Source organism: Bison bison, unplaced genomic scaffold (genome assembly GCF_000754665.1).
Source record: "Bison bison bison isolate TAMUID 2011002044 unplaced genomic scaffold, Bison_UMD1.0 scf7180017864039, whole genome shotgun sequence".
Lineage (NCBI taxonomy): Eukaryota > Metazoa > Chordata > Mammalia > Artiodactyla > Bovidae > Bison > Bison bison.
Window position 1 is genome coordinate 2,991,592 of NW_011494611.1, and position 20,050 is coordinate 3,011,641.

Below are 20,050 nucleotides of genomic sequence, written 5' to 3' on the forward strand. Positions count from 1 at the left end.
TGGAGATGGCTGGATGGCATCACCGACTCGACGGACGTGAGTCTCAGTGAACTCCGGGAGTTGGTGATGGACAGGGAGGCCTGGCGTGCTGCGATTCATGGGGTCGCAAAGAGTCGGACACGACTGAGCGACTGAACTGAACTGAACTGAACTGAACCACCATCAAGGGCTTTTCTCACATCACCTCCAGTGCCTCCAGACGGTCACTCTGAAGGAGGGGCGGTGGGGTCAGCGAGCTGCTTCCCTCACATTCCCGTTTCCCTCCGTGGAGTGTCGGGCTGCCCCTGGGCAGGGCTCTGGGTGTGCTTCCCAGAATTCCCCTGGCACTGGAGCATCTGTGTGTCATTTGTGGTCTAACGGGTAAAGAAGGAAGGGTGCCCGCCAGTCAGAGAAAGAGGACTCTGCGACCCAGAGGAAGATGCAGACACATGAAGGAAGGAGTCTGGGTCCCCGAGTGGCCACGTGGAAGGTCATCTGCATGAGGCTGTGCTAGGGCTGAGACGGTAAGTGGTTATGTCAAAGCACCGAGAATTTGGGATTTCTTGTTACAGTGAAGAGTGTCTCCCTGACTAGATAAAAAATCAGTGCTACTATGATAAAAACCTAAAATTGGAGGCCGGATGGTCTAGTGAGGGAGCTGACACCATAAGCTGGGCAGATGGAGAAGCAGACTCCTAGCTTTGCCACTGAAGTGAAAGTGAAAGTAAAAGTTGATCAGCCACGTCCGACTCTTTGCAACCCCACGGACTGTAGCCTGCCAGGCTCCTCTGTCCACGGACTTCTTCAGACAAGAGTGTTGGAGAGAATTGCCATTTCCTTCTCCAGGGGACCTTGCCGACCCAGGGATTGAACCTAGGTCTCCTGTACTGCAGGCAGATTCTTTACCTCTATGGCAGGGGTTCTCAAAGCATGGCCCCTGGACAAGCCGGGGGTGCGTGGCGTGAGGACCTGCCAATAATGCATGTCCAGGCCCCACCTCAGACCCAGGTGTCTGAAGTTCAGGGAGGAGCCTAGAAGCCCGTGGTTCCACCAGCCCTCCTAGTGACTGAGGCAGCCTCAGGTTTGACGACAGCTGCTTCGTGTGACAGGGTTTTCCCCTGAAAGCGATGGAGTTCACCCCAGGCTGCCCTGGGCTGAGCTCCACTGCCCTCCCCACCTCCGCTCCCCTGGACCTCAAACCACACACCTCCACGTCTCTGTCCTGCTCAGCACCTATGTGGCCACCAGGCTCCAGGCAGAAACCACAGCTTCCGGAAGCTTCTTCAGCTCCACACTACCCTGGGTTACCAAGGACTGACCAGGTCCTGTGACTGTCTCCTGGGGGCGTGGCCCCCGGCTGGCCCTGCCCCTTGGAGGATGTGGGAGGAAGGGAGGGGAGGGGGGCCGCAGGATCCTTACCTGCGTGAGACTGCATGTGCTCCAGCAGGTTGTTGTAGAATTGGAACTGGATCCCGCAGGCGCCGCACGTGTAGGGCTCTGCGGGGAGAAAGAGTGGCCGTCTGAAGGGCTGCATGAACCGCAGCGCCTTTCTGCAGGGCCGCGGGCAGCTCTGGAGCTGGGCACCCAGACACACAGGGGGCGGTGCCCTCGGGGCTCCCCTGGCACTAGCTAGTGAGGGAGAGGCTGGGGAGGAAAGAGAGACGGAGAGAGGAAGACGGCAGGTAACAGGCCGTCGGGTGCAGCCACGGGGCACCTATCGAGGGCTCACTGTGTGCCAGGCACTGTTCTGGGCGCTGGGGACAACACAGGGCAGAGACCGCACCTTCTCGGTTCCACAGCCTGCCCCTCTCTCTCGGCTGGGGGAGGCACACAGACGGCTCAGTCTGCTGAGCGGACGACTGAACGAAGGTATGAATGAACCAAAGACAAGACGATGGACGTGGAGGGAAGGACAGAAGGAGGGAAGGGACGAGAGAAAGGGTGGGAAGCAGAGAAACAGCAACGTGCCAGAGAAGCAGGGATGAGACAGGGAAGAGGAGGGGAGAGGGCGGACGGTGGGAACGATGAGCGCGTATAAAAATGGGAGCTCGTGTGCAGGGCCTGTTATCTTTTCATCTCTGTGCGCCTGGCAAGGGGACACGGATGGAAAAGGGAAGAGAGCAAAGATGAGTAAGGAAAAGAGCAGGATGACGGCGGAGGTGGGGCTTGGGAGCGGCGTCGTGAGGCCAGCCCCGTGGGCAGGAAGGGGAGGCCTTGCTTCTGCAGGGCTGGGGGTGGCAGAGGCAGGCTGTCCACACTCCTCCACCCACCTGGGCTGGGCCGCCCCCTGCCTCCACCAGCTGCCGGCTCTGCCTGGGAGGGGTCTGGAGTGTGTGGCGGGCTGAGTTCACTCCCTGCCCTGTCTCACCCTCTCCAGCCCCCCGACGGGACCCTCACTTACTCTGTAGGAGAGGGAAAGGGTTGGAAATCAGGGGACTTGCAGTTTCTGCAAAAGAGAAACAGTTTAGCTAAGTCTCTTCCAGCTCTGGTGCTCGGGGCTGACTGTCACGATTTCTGGTCTTGGGCAGCAGTGAGCCAGATGGGCTCTCAGATGAGGGGGAGGCAGTGTCTCGGGTGGGACTGGGCGTGGGCAGGTCGAGATCGGGCAGGGCCATCCTTCCAGGACACCCCCAGCTCACACAGTGCGCCCACAGAACACCATGAGAACATACCCACATGCAGCTGCCCATCTCAGGACAGGGAGCTGGGACGGCTGCTAGGTCTGGGCACCTGGGGTGGACACGTTTGATACTAAACACCAGGGCAGCCAAGGGAGCGCTGCGCTTTCCCTTTGTGTGTCTCCATCCTGCCAAATGTCTGCTGGCAGCTACCCATGCCTCTTGGTATCGTCAGCTGAGCCTCACGGGCAGAGGACAGCAGAATGGGGCAGACAGACTACCCCGGGGAATCCTGGCTTCACCACTTACAAGCTAGGGGCCCAGGGCGACAATCGATCTCTCCTGAGCCTCGATTTCCTCATCCGAGAAGCAGGGATAACAGTAACACTGACCCTCGCTGGCTGTGTGGCAAGGGTGAAGACAGGTAAGACACATACAGCTGTGAACAGGTGCCAGGCACACAGTAAGCGCTCAATAAATGGTGGCTGCCAGCAGGAGCATCCCAATTCTGAACATGGACTCTGATGGAAGGAGAGGCAGGGGCTGTGGCCTGGCTGGCTGACAGCAAAGGCTAGCAGCAGACTGGGGTTTTGGTCCCGGCTCTGCTGCTCATCCCCTGCACGGCCTGGACCAGTCACTCCGTCTCTTTAAGGCCCACCTTTCGGAGAGGCATTACAGTTTTCAAAAGGATGAAGCAGTTTGGAACAGCTGATGTTCTCTCTAATTTAAAGGACCATGTCAACATACTCAGGGCCCCCACGGCACACCTCACTGCCTGCCTCGGGCACTGACTCATGAAATCACTTGGTTTACTTAACCCCCCCGCCACCACCCCCAAACAGCCTACCATGTGGATGTGTGTCTCTGCAGGGCCCCCACTGAATGATCCCCCACCACAAGGACATGTGTGCCATTTCCACTCTACAGCAGAGGAGAAACAAGGGGCGAGCCCAAGCCACCAGCTTGTCGATGGTGGAGCTGGGGTCAAGCCTCAGCTGGAGCTCTGGGCACTGTGAGGAGGACTCCATGTGCAAGCCTGAGCTTCTCGTGTTTCATAAAGCCCCTGACTCACGGTCAAGTCGTGTTCATCACTTGTCCACACCCAGTCAGGGCTCAGCAGAGTGCTGAGCACAGACCAATAACTAATCTGGTGAGTGAAAACTTTGAGCAAGCAAGGGAGCGATGCCTTACCTTAGTGTAAAGGAAGTATCGGAATAGAATCCTTTTCACACTCAGCCTTGGCTGGCACTGTGCAGACCAGCCTGCTGTGCCTTTTTCAGACAGAAGCTGATTGTGATTGCTCATGGCTCTGCCAGGCTGCCCCAGGTCTGTCTGGGGACAGTGGCCTCAGGGTCGCTCGGTTCTAAGGTGCTACGGCTCTGTCAGGGTCTGGCAAGAGGCAGCCACCAGGGGGCGCCAAAACACCACCAGGAACCTCAAGCAAACCTACTTGGGCTGGTTAAGGGCTAGAAGGGAACCTCTGGATGTTCCCAGGTCCAAAGAGGGGCCAGAACATGGGGCCTCTGGCTCTTGGGCCACAGCTCTGTCCACTGCACCCACTTTGCTTCTCCTGGGAAAAGTGGCTGCAGCGCTCACCCTATAAACACAGCAATGGCTCCAAGGGGGCCATCCAGGTCAGTATCACAGGCTGTGGAGACAGGGGAGTTGCTCTCTCCATGCAAAGACAAAGAGGAGCCATAGTCCCCAAGATGCTCTTGGGACCTAGAGGGACGTGCCTGGAAGAAAGGGACCCTCCACTTCTGCCTGGCCCTGGCTGCCTTCTAATTCTCTGCCCCCAGCTTCCCCCCAACACCCTAGCCCAGCACAGACCACAAAGATCCCAGAGCATGGGACGGCAGTCCCGGGGCACACCGCTCACCAACTCACCGCTGGAGTTTTGGGAACTGCTATTCGTCTCTTCAAAGTGGTTTTGTGCTTTGCCTTCTACCCGCCGACTGAAAGCGCTTTCTGCTGGGTAGGGGAGGGGAGAGAGCAAGAAAAAAAAAAACCACAGTGACTGGTCAGTACCAGGTCCAGAGAGGGGGCATGCCAGAGAGGGGGCGGCTCGGAGGCCAGGGACATGGGACCTGCCCCAGACCCTGGGCTGGGTGAGTTGCCTGAGGCCTTATGCTTGGGAACCAGCACAGTGAGGGGCTCCAGAACCCCAAACCACATACTTCCAGCTTCTCAGGCTCACCTGAATTGCCTAACACCGCCTCGGGACCCCAGGAGACCCCCCAGGAGTGCCCAGGGTGGGTGGAGGTCCAGGCACTGTGGGGTATACGTGGGATGTAGGCACGCACATGAGGTAAAGCTGATGGAACAGATGGCGAATGGGCCAGGGTCTCCCGTCTCTGGCCCCTGGGGAGTCACAGGTGACATCTACGTGATGTGGACCCACCAGAGAGCGGGGAGGGTGACAGACTGCTTTCTGGCGGTGGCTCAGGCAGAGCAGGAGGGCCTGGTGGCTGTCAGGGCCCCTGGGTGGCAGAGAAGTCGTGACAGGCAGAGCCGGGACAGCCCCAAACCGGGGAGGCCAGTGACCAGGTGAGGTCTGTCTGGTCAGGGTTCACCCAGGGAAAGGGACTGGCTCCCTGAGTGATTTCTGGGGTGTCCCCACGGACAAGGGGCGCCTTCCTGAGTGGCTCCCGTAACTCCCTGTGAATGCTGGAGTCAGAGACAGGGCCCAACCAGGTGGGGAACAGCAACTCGCACCCATCCCCCACCCGCAGGAGGCACTGAGAGGGTGTCTGAGCGGCCGCGGCGTTTCCAAGCCGCTCATCAGGGACACTGGAGGCGCCAGGGGGCAAAGGCTTCTGGGAGCAAGTCAGTTTGGGACGAACATCTGACCAACAACTCGGGTGAGGACAGCAAAGGCTCTGAGAAGTTCGACCAGAGAGAGACCTGTCTAGCTTTGTCTAAAACCCAACCTTCTCAAACATAATTGGCAACTGAAACCCATTTAAAAAATATGAGGGACCTTCCTGGTGGTCTAATTGTTAAAGAGTCTTCGCTTCCAATGCAGGGAGCATGGATTCAACCCCTAGTCGGGGAACTAAGATCCCATATACAGCCAAAAAAAATACAGGAAAAAAGTAGAAATATGAGATTTCTTAGTATCTCTCAAAGATGGTAATCCTGGGAACCCACTGTGGGAAGCGTCATTGTCCCCAGGCCGCCCAACACCAGGAAGGCAAGTGCTCAGACTGTTGGGGGCCAGTGTTCCAGACAATCACTGGGGTGATGGGAAAGAAAGCCAGAGATGGCTCCTACAGGCCCCACTCAATTCCCCTGTGCCTGACCCTGACAATGCCCTCTGATGCAGCTTCCTTTTTCCAGAGGCTGTCAAGAACATCGTAGGCAAGACCCTCTCTTCCAAATTGTCTGTAAAATGCCTGGGCTGAGAGCTACACACCTGCCTGCTTCAAGATACCATCTGTAAATCGGCAAAGCAAGCCCCTCGATTCTTTATCTAGGGAAAAGGGCCTGCTATGAGCCAGGCACTGATCCACATGCTTTATGTTCATGGTCTCCCCTTAACCCTCCAAGAGCTCTGTGAGATCACGCTGTCACTCCCATTTTACAGGTGAAAACCCAGAGAAAGTGAGGCTGTCGATTTCCTGGGGCTACGTTCCTAACCCCCGAAGATGGTAGAATAAGGAGATTTCATTTCCGGGACACAGCCTTCCTCTTTAAAAAGGTCTGGGCCAGGGGAGTGACTCCTTTCCCCACCTTCTCATGTATGCAGGGAATGGTTACCCACCTGTGGAGGATTTTCATGCAGCCTGACCAATATATCGGTAGCATTTAGCACAACTGAGGTTACAAACTATTATAATCAATCTCCTATGGCTCAGCTGATGATGCAGATTTTGATCAGCTATTCCTGCTATGGGCACCTATGCCTGGAAATCACTGAGTGCTTTTGCAGGGGACATCCCCACGCAGGTACACACACAGGCATGGGAGGGGCCACCTGTCTTGTTCTAGCATGAGAGTTGCAGTGGTCACTTCCAGCTTCAACATGCCGGGCTGTAGCTCACGTCCTGTGCAGCTGGTAACCCACGTGTGACACCCACCACAAGTCTTGTACGTCAGTCACATAAAGGCAGCCAGAGGCAAGCCTCATGGCTCCCTGGAAGCTTCCATGGCGACCCTGGGTTCCAAGAGCTGCCACAAACCACACAAAGCCTATAGGCAGTTCTCTGCAGAAACTGCAGGTACAAAAACTCCCAGCCACAAGATCAAGAGTAAAAGCAAGATATGAAAGCCATGATCCTTAGTTGAGCTGGTATCTACCATTAGTAAGTCTGTGATGACCAGCCTGTTTAACTCATTTATGACTACTGCTGCCAAACCCCAGCTCTTCTCTACACAGTACCTGAAAACCATTACCTTCAAGGCTGATTACTTACTCTCCTTTCGGGAGATGTAAGCACATAAGCATAGCTTCAAAATTTGCGGGGGGCGGGGGGCTCCCCAGGTGGTGCTAATGGTAAAGACCCCCCCTGCCAATGTGGAGATGTACATTTTTAAGAACCACATCCTTGCTCCTGATTAGCCCTCTGAACCAGAATAGAACAGCACAGCTCATTCCTCGGCTGTCTCCGGTCCAGCCTCCTGACTCATGTAAGCGAGCTCTCCATTTACTTGCTTGTACATTTCATGGGTGACCTGAAAGGCCCGAAGTCCCAGAAGGACTATGCCACCACTCCATCCTACATGCCACATATCTAGGCAGGTGGCCCAAGGCTCCTTCCATCCAGGCATGAATCAGGATTCCCGGTTCTCAGGATACAGTGTGTCTCAGCAGTTTTCCCTGATGACTGGTAAGAAACGGTTGGGGTGTGCCATTCACTGCCTGCTCACCCTTCTGCAGTCTGGGCCCTTCCTGCATAGACTCAGACAACACTGGAGCAGACATCCATTGGCTTCCTACTAGGCTATGATTCAGAGAGGGGTTTCACGAGTAGTACCCGGTAGAGAGAGGCCAGGAGAGCAGAGCTCCCAGTGAACCACTCTTCCTCATGCAGAGCAGCTCTTCAGAGAAATGAGTCTTTCAATTGGGTTTTCTGAAAGATGGGGGAGGAGGTGCAAACTCATGCCAAGGAGTTCCAGGCAGGTGAGGTAAATGGATGAACTGGGCGGGATGCGAGACAGACAACAGCATGATCACAACGAGAAATGGCGCCTGCCACATGGCCATTGTGCTGGGGAGGCGGGAGGGAGTGGGGGGGACTGTGGAAAACTGGAGAGCACGCGCTCTGGGACTCAGCCTCAAGGCAACTGGCTGCCCTGCAGGAAAGTGAGCCCAGGACTGCCAGATCTGACTTTTCCATGTCAGTGAGAAATCAAGTTTCACAAGAACATCTAACGTACAAAAGTTAGCAAATAATTAAAAAAAATTTAAAACCCCGTAGGCCATGACTTACGAAAAACACTCTTCTGCTTACAAAAATTAGTTTGCAAACCATCTTGTACAACCCTCTGACTTAGGGTAAGGAAACCCAGACTCAGAGAGGCTAGGTGGCTCGTCAGAATCACAGAGCCAGCAGGAGGCAGAGCAGGGACCCAGATCCGTCCCAGAGAGCCACGGGCCCTCCACCCTCGCTCTTGCAAGGGAACAATGACCGCGGGCACAGCTGTGGCAGGCCGGGGGAGAGGGGCGGGGAGCGGAGGCAGCGTGAAGGGAACAGAGGCCATTGGTACCTGCGGTCGCCTTGCTTGCTGGAGATCCCGAGTTTGGAGTGCGGAACGTCTGGGTTTGGGTGGCTGGAGGGGTGCGGTGTAAGAGGGTGGAGCATCGGACCACGGAGGCCGGAGCCTTTTTCCCCGACTGGTTCGTCTGGGTCTTCGCTGCCACGAAGCGTGGAGACGGGGAGACCTCTGGATGCGAACACTCAGAGCCTGTGTCTGGATCGTCCGGTGGCTCCCACCCGGGGGCGGTACCTGAGAGGGTCACGCTCTCAGTTGCCGAGGGCCCTTGGAGCTGGGCCACAGACCCCTACGCTCGAGGGTCGAAACTCCTCTCTGGCTACCACCTGGAGCCCAAGAAAGTCTGGGAGTCTAGAACCTTCTCCGGCTTCTCCCTGAGCGAAACCTGATCGCCAGCTTACACTCACCATTACCTGGAGGCCACTGACCAGTCCACAGGGTGGGTCATCCATAACCCTTGAACAGTCCAGGCTCTGAGTGTCTAAGAACTCGCTCTGGGACCCATGCTTGGGGCATGGATGAGTCAACCCAGGGTCAAATGCACTTTCTAAAATGTAGGTCCCTAAGCCTCTTTTCTTTCTAAGGCAGGCTGGCTCAGCAGATACAGCAGACAACAGAGGCAGAGGCTAGCAGGGCCGGCTGGCTGGGGCGAGGCGGGGTTGGGGGAAGGGATGAGCAGGGGGCAGCTGTCACCCCGTGGTCTCAGGGGCAGGGGCTGGTGGTGCTCCTGGACACTGCCTGGGGTGGGTGCTCTCAGGGGTCAGCGCTCAACCCGACAACCGATGCTTAAGTGCAGCAGCTCCTTGAAGGGCAGCTTGTGTCGCCGATTCCCAGATCCCCTACCTCCCTGGCTGGCATCCTTTGCAGAAGCTGGGCTTACTGAGGGCAGGGGTGTGTTGGGGGGCTGACCCTCAGGTGGTCCCCAGCTCTGGTGGTCTCGGGTGGCAGCACTCTGCCTCCTTCACACGGTCCGGAGACATGGTTACTAGCGCTGGCAAGCCCCGAATGCGACCACAGTGCCACCTCCAAACCAAGAGGGGAGGCAGTGGCTTTAGTCCACTGCAACTGTCGCTGAGGGTGAGAGCAGATCAGGCGGCAAGAGAAGGGACCCCTCTGGTGCTGACCGGGGCCACAGGGCCCACAGCAGTGGGAACATCTCGAGGGCACCACCTTGCCACAGAGCCTGGCTGGGGCCTGAGAAGGACCCTGCCCTGTAGCCTGCCTCAGGGGAGAGGAGAGGCCTCCTTACCCCCGCTCCCAGGGCAGTGCCCACCCTGGGCACAGATGCTGCGCTCGCTGCTTTCACTGCCAAAGAGCAAATGGACGCTCTCTGTTCCTCCACCTCTGCCCATCCCTGGCTGGAGGTGAAGCGCAGGTCTGGAGAAGCAGGAGGCAGGGCCAGGTTCAAGGCTGCACAGGACTCAAGGCCCTGAGGTCGCTCACAGGACTCAGGCTGCCCCCCCGGCCCTTTGCGGAGTCACTGCCTTCCGAGCACAGCAGTGGCCGGATGCCAAGAGCTGCGGGTGGGGAGTCCTTCAGTCATGGCCCCTAAGCAAGAACTCACCTGCCCCGCTGAACTCGGAAAGAAACCCCCCAGGCTCAGACTGTGGAGAACACGATTGTCCTCCAGTACTCTCTCCCCAAGCCCCTGCCCCACGTCTGGATTCTTACTTTCTCAATCAGGACCTGGAGAGGGGCAAGTGGGGAAGGACACCTACACAGGTCCTCTCTTTCCTCCTTTCCTTCCAGAGAAAAGGAACTTGAAGGTCCTGAATCCAACTGGAAGGCGGCTCATCTCACACTTCCCGATTTTTTTTTTTGGCTACAGAATAAATCTACACATCAACCTTGAGGGAGATGTCCAGTGTCCCATCTCTGATTTCTCCCCCACCTCCCTGAAGCACAGTTTGGGGACCACAGCTCGTGGTCCTCTATAATGGAACCAGCACTGAGTGTGCTGTGAGCCCAGCCCACCTTTGAATTTCAGGTCAGTCACCTCTGACCTCCATGGTCTTGGCCTCAGTTTCCCTACCTCAACTCCGCCGATAAAAGTGGGACACCCATTTCTGCACTACCAACCTCACGGGGATTTAACGAGAATCCACACAAGTCACAGAAGCACCTTGAATAAACTACTCTTCAAATGTAAACAGGTATTAATGGTATTTTTTTAGGATTAAAGAAATCAAGGCCCAGAATGGTTAATAAGTTTAGGGCCACACAGAAAGTCAGGGCCAAGATGGGACGCAGCCCAGTGCTGCCAGCTTCCCACGGAAGCCTTTGAGCAAGACCACGTGGTCCCCTTAGGCACTAACACATACTCTGGGCACCTTTGCGCAAGGGACAGAGAATTCTTGAGCAAAGAGCAGAGCACACTGCTTCCCGTCTTAGGCCCCATCTCCACATGCAGAATGGTTTCTAGGAGACCCTCTGGGTCAGATCTCATGGTCTTCGATCTTGCTGTCAAAACCCTGGCATCCATGTGCGAGCGCCCCTGCTCCCCTGAAGCAGGGAGCTCACGACACCCAGAAACACTTGCTACAATGAACCCTAGGGCATCACCTGCTTGCTTTGGCCTAGGACCTGCCCACTTCCTGCCCCCTCAATCTTCCAAGCTTCATGGCCTTTGCTTATGCTGTTCCCTCTGCCTAGAATGTTCTTCCCTCGTTTCTGCCTGGATCACTACTTCCGGCCCTACATAGCTCCACCTAAGCATCACTTCCGTCGGAAGCCCTCCCTCATGCCCTACTTGGTCATGTATCTTCAGTCCCCCTCTCCTCTTCCCTTCTAAGATCTGACCACCACCAATGGAGACACATGGTGTGATCTTTCAACCAATGTCTCTTCCCCCGATTATTATCCTGTATGTTCTGTGAGGGAGGGACTCCACCAGTTTGGTCCAACCAGGGCTCATTCCCTGACACACAGGAAGTGCCAAAATAAGAGATTTGAACAACATTATTAACCAACTTAACCTAATTGACACTATACTCAGGGAATGCTCTTCCCAACTCACTTTATGAGGCCAGCATTACTCTAAAACCCAATCAAGACAAGGACATTACAAGAGTGATGAGATGAGATGGTTAGATGGCATCACCGACTCAATGGACATGCGTCTGAGCAAGCTCTGGGAGTTGGTGATGAACAGGGAAGCCTAGCGTGCTGCAGTCCATGGGGTCACAGTCAGACATGACGGAGATACTGAACTGAACTGATTACAAGAGAAGTAAAGTACACTGCTGGTTGAAATGCAAAATGGCACAGTGTCTGACTGTTCCTTAAAAGTTAAACATACACCTATCATATGATCCAGACTAGGTACTTATACAAGAGAAATGAAAGCATTTGTCCATAGTAAGACACATTCACAGCAGCTTTAATTGTATTAGCTCCAAACTGGAAACAAGCTAAATGTCAATTCCTAAATAAACAGATGAAGGCAACGTGGTGTCCGTATCTAGACAACGGAGCACTGCTATTCCTCAATCAAAAGGAATGAACTACTGATACATTTAAACATGGATGAGTCTCTAAACAAAAGAAGCCAGACCCCACCACACATAGTAGAAAAGATTCCGTACTTGCAAGATTCTAGAAAATGTTATGGGCCGTCTTCCCTGGTGGCTCAGTCGGTAAAAGAATCCACCTGCGATGCAGGAGATGTAAGAGACAAGGGTTTGATCCCTGGGTCGAGAAGATCCCCTGGAAGGAAATGGCAACCCACTCCAGTATTCTTGCCTGGAAAAATCCCATGGACAGGCAACAGCCCATGGGGTCGCAAGAGCTGGACGCAACTGAGCGACTAAGCCACCACTGCAGAACACGCGTAACCTGATCTGTAATAACAGGAAGCAGAGCAGCGCTTGCCGGAAAGAGAGAAGAGGTGAGTGAGGGGCTATAAGAGGGCACGAGGGAACTTCCGGGGGTGATGGGTGGAAGCAGAGCAGTGCTTGCCTGGAAAGAGAGAAGAGGTGAGCGAGGGGCTGTAAGAGGGCACGAGGGAACTTCCGGGGGTGATGGGCGGAAGCAGCGGAGTGCTTGCCGGAAAGAGAGAAGAGGTGAGCGAGGGGCTATATAAGAGGGCACGAGGGAACTTCCGGGGGTGATGGGCATGTCCACCATCTTGACTGTGGTGATGGTTTCATGGACGCGCACACAGAACAAATTACTTCCTTTAAATAAGGTACTTTATTGGATGATGACATATTAACACCTCTGGTGTCTTCAAAACACCAGAAATATTTACTTTCTTGATTATGACCATGATTAATGGACCAGTGACTGAATCTGGGGCACTCTCCTAATCCTAGAACTGCAGTTTCCCAGCGTTGAAGGGTCAGTGTTGGCAATGACAGTAAAAGCCAGGTACAACCCTAGGGAATTTTAGATAGAAGTAATCAGAAAACACATGCTTGATAACAGATTAGCTCTACAAGCTACCCTAGGTCTCAGAGTAGTTTAGATGCCTTTCCAAGAAAAAGAAGCTTAAAAACAGAAGTCATTCTTCTGGAGAAGCAGCATTCCAATTCTGTAATGTTTTTTAGTTCATTCCATGGTTTTCTGATAATCAATGTATTTTAATAAAGAACAGGGATGATAACTTAAAAAAAAAATCAATCCATGTAATTGACCACATTATCAGAATAAAAGATAAGAATCATAGGATCAGCTCAACAGATGTAGAAAAAACACGTAACACCAATTTATGACAAAAACTTTCATAAACTAGAAATAGAAGGTAACTTTCTTAACAGATAAAGAGGTATCTATGAAAACCTATTTCAGCTAATACAGTGCTTAATGATGAAAATGATCAGATTCAATGATGAAAACCTGAACCCTATGATTAGGAACCAGGCAAAGACATACACTCATTTCATTTATTCAACAGCTAACTGGAAGGTCCTAATCAGCATAATAGGAAAGAATAATAAAAGGAATACAGATTAGAAAAAAAGATGTACAGCAGTCTTTATTAGTAGATGACATGAGTATGTACAAGAAAAATATCAAGAAATTTACAAAAAAGCTAACAGAACTAGTAGGTGAAGTTAACAAAATTATAGGATACAAATTCAATATATAAAAATTGTTTGTATGTAATAGCAACAAAACTGAAAATAAAAAAAACCACAGTAGCATAGAAAAAACCATAAAAAACTTAGATATAACTTAATGAAATATGTGCAAGACCTCTACTCTGAAAATACAAATTATTGCTAAGAGAAATTTAAACAGACCTAAACCAATGCAGAGACACACTATGTTCATGAATTGGAAGATCGAATATTATGAGGTCTATTCTCCCCAGATTGGTCCATAGATTCAGCATAATCCTAAACAAAATCCAAGAGGTAATTTTGTTGTAGCAATTGGCAAGAAGACTAATATTTATATTGCAAGGCAAAGTTCCTTGTTTCTTAAAAATACACAAAGTTGAAAAACTGGAAGTACCTGATCTAAGACTTAGAGTAAATAAGACCATGTTGGCATAAACACAGCCAAACAGCTCAATGGAACAGAAATAAACTCACACTTACTCATGTATTAAACTGATTTTCAACAAAGGTCCCAATGTTATGTAATATATAAAGGACACTCTTTTCAACAAATGGTGTTGAAACAACCAGATATCCATATGGTACAAAGTTAATCTCAAATCATATCTCTCATCATTCACAAAAATTAACTTGAAATGGATCAGACTAAAATGCAGAAGTTGATAGTAGAAAGCTTCTAAAATATAATAAAGGAGAATATCTTCACTACCGAGGTAGACAAGGATATCCTGAGTAGAACTGAGAAAACACTGGTCATAAAAAATTGATAAATTAGATCATTAAAAATGAAAAACAGCTGCTCATCAAAAGACCCTGAATGAAAATCAACAGTCACACCAAAGACTAACAGAAAATGTTCATTATATATATATACTCAAAGCTTCAGCTTTTCCAGTGGTCATGTATGGATGTGAGAGCTGGAACATAAAGGCTGAGAGCCAAAGAACCAATGCTTTTGAACTGTGGTGTTGAAGGAGAGTCTTGAGAGTCCCTTGGACTGCAAGGAGATCAAATGAGTCAATCCTAAAAGAAATCAACCCTGAATATTCACTGGAAGGATTGATGCTCAAGCTGAATTTCCAATACTTTGGTCACCTGATGCAAAGAGCCAATTCATTACAAAAGACCCTGATGCTGGGAAAGATTGAAGGCGGGAGGAGAAGGAGATGACAGAGGACGAGATGGTTGGATGGCATCACTGACTCAATGGACATGAGTTTGAGCAAGTTCCAGGAGATGCTGAAGGGCAGGGAAGCCTGGCATACTGCAGTCCATGGGACACAGAGTCAGACACGACTGAGTGACGGAACAACAAAATATACATATATATATATGATAAAGAACCTGGATCTAGAATATATAAAGAACTCCTAGGGACCTCCTTGCTGGTCCAATAGTTAAGACTTCCAGCTTCCAATGTAGGGGTCATGGGTTCAATCCCCCAGGGGAACTAAGATCCCATATGCCATGGAGTGTGTGGCATGGTAAAAAAAAAAAAAAAGAGAACTGGCATAATTTAACAATAAAAACAACCCAACCAAAAAAATGGTCAAAAGACTGCAACGGTTCCCAAAGTAAAATATACAAATGGCCAACAAGCAAATGAAAAAGCGCTCAACATCATTAGTCATCAAGAAAACACAAATTAACACCACAGTGAAATACCTCTACACACTCACCAGACTAGCTCGAATTAAATTGCTTCCTACCACCGAATGTTGGCAAGAATTCGTAGCAAGTGGAACTCCCATCCACGGCTCGTGGGAGTGTAAGGTGCTATAGCCATCTTGGGAAATGGTTTGTCAGTTTTTAAAAAGGTAAACACGCTCTCCCCTATGACCTGTCAATTCTACTCACTGGAATTTATCCAAGAGAAATGAACACGTATGTCCACGGAAAGCCTGGTACAAGCATTTCCATAGCAGCTTTATTCGTAATTGTCTAAAGCTGGAAACAACTCAAATGAACAAGCAAATGGCTAAACAAACTGGTATTTTCATACAACAATATTGCTAAGAAGTAAAAAAAAAAAAGAACTGATATAACAACATGTATGAATCTTCTTCCACCCACAGTCAGCCAACATCCCTCTGGATGCCCTCACCAGACCCAGGGGCTCTCAAGGCCTGGCCCTGGTTACCCTTGATGAAGCCATCAAGTACAGCCTCCAATTCCACACAGAACCTATGGACATACAAATCACTAGATCCAAAGGCCACTGGAGGGGCTACTTCTTGGTCAGATTTAAGAATTAGTCCTCTGTTGCATTTAGCCTAAATCTCTCACTCTGTATTTTAAACACAGATGATCCTAGAGTCTCTGGACTTCAGCAATAAAGAGATGCATTCAACAAACAGATGCAGAAAGACAAAGAGAGTCCACAATGGTCAGAACAACAAAATGAGGAACGGAGAAAGAGAGGACAGCCCTTCAGGACAGAAGTACCTGGATGTTCGAGGGAAAAGAATCAGGGAACAGATGAAGTACCCGTGCCCATCGTACCACCCGACACGTGATGCAGAGGAACTTCCTAGTTACAAGTATGGGCCTGGAGGTTGCTTGTCAGGGCTCAAAGCCAAGTCCTTCTTCTTATTAACTCCATGATCTTATTCAACTTGTTCCAAGAGTCATTTGGGGGAAAGAGAAGAAACAGGGTCCTCCAAAGGCTGACACCCAAGGGGCAGGCTGGCTTTGTAACTACCAGCACCGGAAGTGCACTTTGGGTGAGTAACTGTAAGTGCGCCCAGGAGAGCGCAGGTAAGCAGGCGTCCGTGGACAGCGGCCCCTTTCCCCGCCCATGGAAAGCGGGGACCTCAGAAGGCTCTGAGTGGTGGCGCTCAAGCCACAGCCCTGATGTCTCAGCAGCAGCAACACAAATGGGCAAAATGGGTGGGTCAGTGCCCACCAAGCGGAAACTGGGTCCTCTTTCCCCCACTCGCAGGACCTTGCCAGGCAACCCACACATCCTTAGCCCGGGTGGTGGGACATGTTCCTCTAGTTGGGCCACTGCAGACGCCTGCCTGAGGGTCTCCCTAAGGAAGAGATGACTTGAACCCAGGCTCCTTGGCTGAAGAGACCTTGAGAGCTCCCACAGGAGGGAAACTTGAGCGCAGAGAAGGGAAGTGACAGACTCAAAGGTCACGCAGCAGTCAGGGGCCAAGCAAGACAAGAATCTTAGGGAAGCTGGCTCCACCACCTTCAGGGGCTCTGAACACCTCTCCCTGCCCACCTGAAGGCCCTCAGGGGGTCACGTGCCTGTGCCAATATCAGGGCTCAAGGAGGGTCGGGCCTCCCACACTGTGGACACCTTGAACCCTGATGACCTTGCACAATCCCTCCCCCTTCCTGAAATCTTTCCACCCACTGACTGTGGAGGGAGATCCCCACAGCTCTGTTGGGACAAACAAAAGCAGAGATACTCCCAAAGACCTCGTAAACATTCCCCCCTACTGCCCTGCAATTCTGGTTAAGCCCCACCCTATCAGGACTCTGGTTGAGAACTGAGGGCTCATCTACTTAGGGATCTAAGGATATAGCACCTCTGACACCCAGTAAGGAAGCTGGCAAATCGGAATGGAAAGCCAGGATGTCCCTGTGGTAGGGGTCCTTAGAACACTTTCTCTTCCAGGCCAGGGGAGGAGGTGGGGATTGGGGGCCAGAGGCAGGATGGGGCCTGCCCAAGGCCACACACAAGCCTGTGACCCCACTGGAACTGATACCCGGGGCTTCTGAGGCCTGGCCTGGCACTCCTTCTGACTTCACACCCTTCCTACCTCCAAGGACAAAGCTGTCTCATCTGGCCAACCATGCTCTAGCCTGCATTTAGGCCCTGCATTGGTTCAGACTGAAGGTGCTGGCTTCAGAGGTGGGGACTCAGGAACCACATGATGTGCCGGTGCTTAGAAGATGGCATCACTGACTCAAGGGACATGAGTGTGAGCAAACTCCGGGAGAAAGTGAAGGACAGGGAAGTCCGCGTGCTGCAGTTCATGGGGTGCAGAGAGTCGGACACGACTTAGCAACTGAACAACAAACACGAGGTGAGGACAAGGCCCCTGAGGACTCGGGCAAGTGATGCCCACCCTTCCGCAGCCCAGATCCCCGTGGGCCCCAGGCCTCTGAGACCTTCGGGAGAGGTCTCAGGCTTTCCTAGCTTAAGGGTGGGACTTTTCCAGCTCCTGCAGGCAGGTGGCTCCAGGTCGGACCCGGATACCGAGAGACTGGCCCACCAGCACAAGTTGATCCTTGCTTTCGCCCTCCCCTGGCAAAACTCCAGAGCCTCAGCCTGTGGCTGGCTCGCCCCTCCCCCAAGCAGAGAAGGTACTCACTGATGGGGGCGTGTAAGGCCACGTGCTCCTGGTAGGGCGTGTAGTACTTGTACTGTTTTCCGCAGAATTCACAGGTGTAATTGCCGGTTTCTGTCCAAGAAGAGAGAAGTGTGGGAATGGGTGCCTGGTTCCCATCCAGAAGCAGCAGTGTGCTCCCTCCCCCCAGACTCCTCATTCTGGGACCACCAGGTAGAATCAGCAGCCCCTTTGAGTCAGACTGCCTGGGTTCAAATCCCAATTCCTCTATTTCAAGCTGTGCAACTTTAGGCAAATCTCTTAACCTCTCTGAGCCTCAGTTTTCCTATCTGCAAAATGGGGATAACAATAGGCCCACCTTATAGGGTTGCTGTGAGGATTAAATTTGTGTGTCACATGCTTAGAACAGTACCTGGCACACGCTGTCCTCCTCCATTGCTCCACCCCCAGACCCCGGTGCTCAGGAAATGTGTGGTGAACTGACTGCCCTCCAGTGCTAACCTCTTCATCACCCCCTGTTCAAGCCTTGCCCTCTGCAACAGCCACACCTGGGCTCCCTCATCTCCAGGACGTTCCCTGCCCCCAAACACCCCCCACCCCCTGGCAGAAGGGGTCACCTCTTCCTCTCGGGTCCCACCGGACTTCATCTTTACCTCTCTTTTGGCACTGCCTAACTTCTTTCTTCTTAAAAATTTCTGATGTAATATTGTTCACTGGGGGAAAATTATAAAATACTGATAAATACAAATACAAAATTTTAAATATAAGAGAAACTTCAATCATCTATAATCCCCCAAAGTAGCAGGTACCCCATGGGGTGGAGCGTTCACCTGGCCACTTGCCCTAGATCCGGCCTCTCACTCCCATCTCATCTCTCAGTGACATCAGCCGTCAGTCTTCTACGGGCCTTGAATTAACCGGCCCTGATCTATATGCTCTTGGTAACCTGGCACATTCAATGGACAATATTTTGTGGACATCTTGCTCAAATCAATAAGCATTGATCTCCATTACATTTACTGGCTGCCTGGTTCCCACTGGACTTTGAAATTTGCTGAGCCAGTCTCCTAAGCCAGAGGACACAGAGATTGTTTCAAAATTCCTTCCTTATAAAAAAAATGCTGCGATCTCCATCCTCGTAGAAATTTTTGCATATCTGCTCATTATTTTTGCACATCACTGCAAAATAAAGATTATCCCTCATAATCTGTGCACAATACTTCTTCAGGATAAATTAAGGGTGTGTGTTTTTAAGGCTTTTGATCACCAAAGCACCAACTACTTATTGAAAGGTTGGGTCAATTTTCATCCCAATAAGAAAAATATGAAAATGACTGTTTCCAGAGTTAAGTACTATCATCTTCTTAGTGTGCCTGAGAGGGAGAAATATATTGCACTGCTGATTTTATTTTCCATTTCTCTGAGTTCTCAGGAAGCTATTTTTCAGGATTAATGAACTACGGTTTTTCTTCTTTGGCTTTCCTATTTGAATTTACAGTCAATGTTTCTATAGGCATGTTTACCTTGTTAAAATCGCTAAGAACTCTATAGATTAAGGACGTCACCATTTTGTTCTATAAGTTACATGTATTTTTTCTTCATTGGTTTCTTAGTCTGTTTACATTTTTTTCTTGGCATACAGAAGCTTTAAAAATTTTAGTAGCTAAATAATTTTTGTAACTGAATCACCAACACTGGGAAAGATATATTATTTGCTCTTTGTAGGCTTTTAAGTTGTTAGATCAACTGTTATTAATTGTCTTATTCAGACTCTATATAATCTTGTTTCTCTTCTCGCTCTGTCAAAGACTAAGTGTTGTGATCAATTTTTCCATTTGATTGTGTTTCTAAAATTATTTTGTATATTAGATATAATGTTGTTTGATGCAGACAGGCTCATAAGATCAAAACCTCCACTGTGAACCGGATCCTTTATTAATATCACACAATTTTCTAACACTGCTGCTGCTGCTTAGTCACTAAGTCATGTCCGACTCTTTCGTGACCTAATGGACTGTAGCCCACCAGGCTCCTCTGTCCATGGGATTTCCCAGGCAAGAATACTGGAGTGGGTTGCCATTTCCTTCTCCAGGGGATCTTCCCGATCCAGGGATTGAACCTGAGTCCCCGCCTTGGCAGGTGGATTCTTTACCTTTGAGCCACGCTGCTGCTGCTAAGTCACTTCAGTCATGTCTGACTCTGTGCAACCCCATAGATGGCAGCCCACCAGGCTCCCCCGTCCCTGGGATTCTCCAGGCAAGAACACTGGAGCGGGTTGCCATTTCCTTCTCCAATGCATGACAGTGAAAAGTGAAAGTGAAGTCGCTCAGTCGTGTCCGACTCCTAGCGACCCCATGAACTGCAGCCTTCC

The 20,050-nt window shown here is 51.2% G+C and overlaps 1 protein-coding gene across 1 annotated transcript in view; it reads right to left on the minus strand.

The window, feature by feature from the left end:
• Window positions 1-20,050, minus strand: part of ZNF618 (zinc finger protein 618) — a 123,669-nt gene that overhangs the window by 27,661 nt on the left and 75,958 nt on the right. The window contains exons 9-14 of the mRNA XM_010835192.1: window positions 18,297-18,392; window positions 17,704-17,793; window positions 8,307-8,546; window positions 4,485-4,568; window positions 2,381-2,425; window positions 1,399-1,476 (exon numbers count right to left, since the gene is read on the minus strand). Coding sequence (XP_010833494.1) covers window positions 1,399-1,476; window positions 2,381-2,425; window positions 4,485-4,568; window positions 8,307-8,546; window positions 17,704-17,793; window positions 18,297-18,392 — 633 coding nt within the window. The remainder of the gene's footprint in view (window positions 1-1,398; window positions 1,477-2,380; window positions 2,426-4,484; window positions 4,569-8,306; window positions 8,547-17,703; window positions 17,794-18,296; window positions 18,393-20,050) is intronic.